Source organism: Rattus norvegicus, chromosome 15 (assembly GCF_021556685.1).
Source record: "Rattus norvegicus strain SHRSP/BbbUtx chromosome 15, alternate assembly SHRSP_T2T, whole genome shotgun sequence".
Classification (NCBI taxonomy): domain Eukaryota; kingdom Metazoa; phylum Chordata; class Mammalia; order Rodentia; family Muridae; genus Rattus; species Rattus norvegicus.
Genome location: NC_141548.1, coordinates 27497442 through 27501524, shown reverse-complemented (window position 1 = coordinate 27501524; position 4083 = coordinate 27497442). Strand labels below are relative to the sequence as shown.

At 39.3% G+C, this 4083-nt stretch overlaps 1 protein-coding gene across 1 annotated transcript; it reads left to right on the top strand.

Moving 5' to 3' along the window:
* The first annotated feature begins 678 nt into the window (after positions 1-678).
* Or4q3 (olfactory receptor family 4 subfamily Q member 3) lies at positions 679-3529 on the top strand. The gene is made up of 4 exons (XM_087586881.1): positions 679-682; positions 1488-1498; positions 2091-2975; positions 3410-3529. The coding sequence occupies exons 1-4, from the start codon at positions 679-681 to the stop codon at positions 3527-3529; spliced, it is 1020 nt and encodes a 339-aa protein (XP_087443007.1).
* Positions 3530-4083: the final 554 nt, after the last annotated feature.

Sequence of the window (4083 nt, the reverse complement as noted above, 5' to 3'; positions counted from 1 at the left end):
ATGCTAATAAAACATTCAGTGGCTCGTTTACTTTCTGTGATTAGAGATTCTCAGAAACATAGATGCTAGCAGACATTTTTAGAAAACATGTTGATTTTTATTAAATATTGAAAGCAAACTGGACATTGTTGGCATTGTGTTTTATATTATCTGAAGGCAATGTATGTTTTGAACCAACAAGAACAAAAAGTCTTCGGACACCAAAACTTAGACTTTACCTTAATAGTAACCCAACTAACTGATAATAACTCAATCAAATACTTACAACAGATGTTATTTTATTTTTAAGTATAAAAATTTGATAACATTCTTAGTCAAAGTATTATTATCATAAACGCTAGAAACTATCTAAACATATGCAGCCTTGAAATACCTTAATATTACTTCAAAGAAGTAGATCATTAGCTCAGGCTTAAAATAGCTTGTAATCATATGGGTTGTAATACATTTACACATTTATACATTTCTTATTTAATCTACCATGATGGCTTAATTTTAATCTTACCTACTTTAAGGCAAGGCCATTTCTCTGTAGAGCTATGCTTTTGAAATATAATGTATTGTTATACATTACACCCTTCCTATAAGGATCAAGCATTATAGGAAGTTCTTCAGTATAAAACTTTAAATTACAATTTTTAATCTACTTTTTGTGTGAATGTGTATAAATGAGGAGAAATGGGTAAACATGGCATAGCACATGTGCAGAGGTCAGAACAATTTGAAGGAATTAGTTCTTTCCTTCCACCATGTGGGTTGGGTTCTGAGATTGAACTCAGGTCATCGGGCTTGTAGCAACCACCTCATCAACCCATTGATCTGATTGTAAATTGTGTGTGTGTGTGTGTGTGTGTGTGTGTGTGTGTGTGTGTGTGTGTATGTTCTTTATTTTTTACTGTTTATACAATATCGTATTAGAGATTATATTTATACTATAATGGATAATGAAAACTTGATCCCTATTTACTAAACATTTTAGACAACCCCCAACCTCCCCCCCCCAAAAAAAGCCTACACAAACCAAGAATAAGAACAAAAAAACCACAGAGAGGCCATTTTCTCAAGAATGTTTCCCCTCTCGATGCATAGTGGAAGTCTTGGGAGTCTCAAGTGTAGCATAGCTCATGTCTGTACACACAAAAGCAAATACTTTTCTATGTTATACAATCCCTTTGGTTTGCTTTGTAGTTTATTTTAGAAGGGGAGGCAATTGCTTCCATGACGTGTTAAAGGGTAGTACTAGATGGACTTTCATACCTTGCTAAAGAGGAGAAGGCAACCATATTGGTAGAGGTGTATGCAGAGCTTTCTCAGCCCAGAATATTTCTCACACATGCTTATTACTGAAATAGTATGTAAGAGAAATATTTCTTGTTATTGAAGGTTTTAATTTTTTAGAAATTATGGACCTTTCCTCATGTTCCCTCTATATACTTTTTACATTTAGTATAAGTGATTTTATTAACAAAATTGTCCGAATTTCTCAGAATTAACTACAGTATTGAATGGGTAAGTAAGAATAAGAAAATACAAATGTTGGACCAGTGCGATCACTCAGCTGCCACACCTGAGTTACAGACTTCCAAAAGTTGCCACTTGACCTCCACATATATACCACAGCACGCTTGCGCCCACATACATTCATCCACACTCTCCCACAAAATAAACAAGTAAATAATATTTTTCAAAACATATGAAAACCTATAAATCACGAAAAGGAAATACAAACATTTTTTCACTTGGTATTTTCCCAGAGCTGGTTTTCGACACAACATTGCCTCTTCCGGGCACAGAGCTTCTACTCTAGTGAAAGTAGCTGGGAGGGATGGGGAGCAGTTAGAAGGGGGTCGGGGGTAACTAGTCTTTTGTAGAGCACAGCAGTGCATTATTAATGAAGGGTTCTCTTTTCAGTTTAATGTTATTGAATTTCTGCTGCGCCGTGTACATGCAGACGAGCAAGAGGTACTTCCTCATAAATTTTCCCGTGTTGTCTAACTTAACCCACTTAGTCCAATTGAATCTTTTCTTACATTAGGTCACTTGATACTCTTGGCTTGGACAAAAACAAAAATGGCTCCGGGGTGTCGCAGTTTGTGCTTCTGGGCCTGTCATCTTCCTGGGAGCTCCAGTTATTTCTCTTCTCGACATTCTTGTTGGTGTACGTGGTTATTGTCCTGGGAAACCTTTTGATAGTGCTGGTCGTCCAGACTGATGCTCGCCTGCTCCAGTCACCCATGTACTATTTTCTACACCATCTGTCTTTCATCGACCTCTGTTTGAGCTGTGTCGCTGTGCCCAAAATGCTAGGAGATTTCCTACGGAGGGAGAAGGTAATACCTTTTTCAGGATGCCTGGCCCAGCTATTCTTCCTTCACTTCCTGGGAGCCTGTGAAATGTTCCTGCTGACTGTTATGGCCTATGACAGGTATGTTGCCATCTGCAACCCTTTGCACTACCTCAGAGTCATGAATAGCCACCTGCGTCTTCGGTTGGTGTTTGGCTGCTGGTGTGGAGGTTTCATTCACTCCATCACGCAGGTCGTGATTGTCATCCGGCTGCCTTTCTGTGGCCCCAATGAACTGGACAACTTCTACTGTGATGTCCCACAGGTCGTCAAGCTGGCCTGCATGGACACTTACTTGGTTGAGGTGCTGATGGTCTCTAACAGTGGCATATTGTCTCTCGCCTGCTTCTTGGTCCTGCTCTTGTCCTATGCGCTCATTTTGATCACTCTGAGAACTCACCTCCACCGGGGCCAGAGCAAAGCACTGTCCACCTGTGCCTCTCACCTCACGGTGGTCAGCCTGATCTTCGTACCCTGTGTGTTCATTTACTTGCGGCCTTTCTGCACCTTCTCTGTGGATAAAGTAGTCTCTGTGTTCTACACAGTGATCACGCCGATGCTGAACCCCCTCATATATACGCTCAGAAATGCAGACATGAAGAGAGCTATAGGAAAGCTGAGAAAGAAGCAGGTAGCATCCCACTGCTTTGGTAAAAGATGATGGTACAGAATGTTAAAGTTATCTTTTTTAAAAAATGTTCACTTTTCTTGAAATGTTCTTACTTTAATCCATGCACGTGTGAAAGCCATTTTAGAGACTTGGTATCAAAAATAAGGGAGCATAAAATTATAAAACATTACATGCAATGATAGTTGTGGGCAAAGTTGGCTTTCTTGGATGTTAATAGGAGGCTGGTACTGAGGAGCATTTAGTGGCTGACAAAAATATCTGCATTAATTTCATGACAGGGAATTCCAGAGAATTCATTCCAGAGAATACCTGGAAAGATTAATTCTCTACACTTTTTGTCGCCAAGATGTGTTCATTTCATTAATTTATTTTACTACTTCACTTTATTCAAGTGGCAAAGATATGATGTACTTTTGTGTCTTCCCTGATAACAGTCCCTGCTGGGCACCGCCGATGTTTTTGCAGTCTCTTTTGAAGTAGTGCCAGTTCCTCTTGGCCACTCAAAGCCCGAAGACCCTAAAATCCCTCTGCACAGTGCACAGTGCTCAGAGTGAATTGTTTTCTGCACTGCCAAATCTTAAAAGTGCATATTAATCTGATAAAAGTTTGCATGTGTGAAGGTAGGAATGTTTGGATGATGGGAACTACTAGCCTTCTTTTCTCTGTGCTACAGTCTTTAGAAGCAGCGTCTTTCACACGGAGTGCAAGTTGATGAGGTCCAGCTAATCATAATTTTTAATTCTAAAGAAGAGAGAGAAGAAGAACAAACTGTGCTTTAGAGTACCTTCCCTACTTTGAGGTACTTAAGTTATAAGCAATAAGTTACAAAGATGCTTTGAGTCCCAGGCAGTATTATTTACTTCATTTCTTAGAAATGATCTCAGGGCTGCTAAATAACTTGCTTGATATTAGATATAAAAGGCACAATCAATGGCATCATTTAAATGCAATAAAGATATCTTCAGAAGCACCAAATCACATCCCTGTCCTATTAAGGAGAGGATGCTCGGCACTCCCCCTTGAATAAAGAGTGAGTCCCATAGTTTGTTGTTTCTGTCTATTCTGAAGTCTGTTGTGTGCCCACTCTGTGTTGATTAGCTGTTGCTCA

Bases quoted from the DNA above. Each gene is read 5' to 3' on its own strand.
- Or4q3 (XM_087586881.1), top strand. The intron at 2,976-3,409 runs GTAGCATCCCAC...CCCTGATAACAG, and splicing joins GAAAGCTGAGAAAGAAGCAG to TCCCTGCTGGGCACCGCCGA.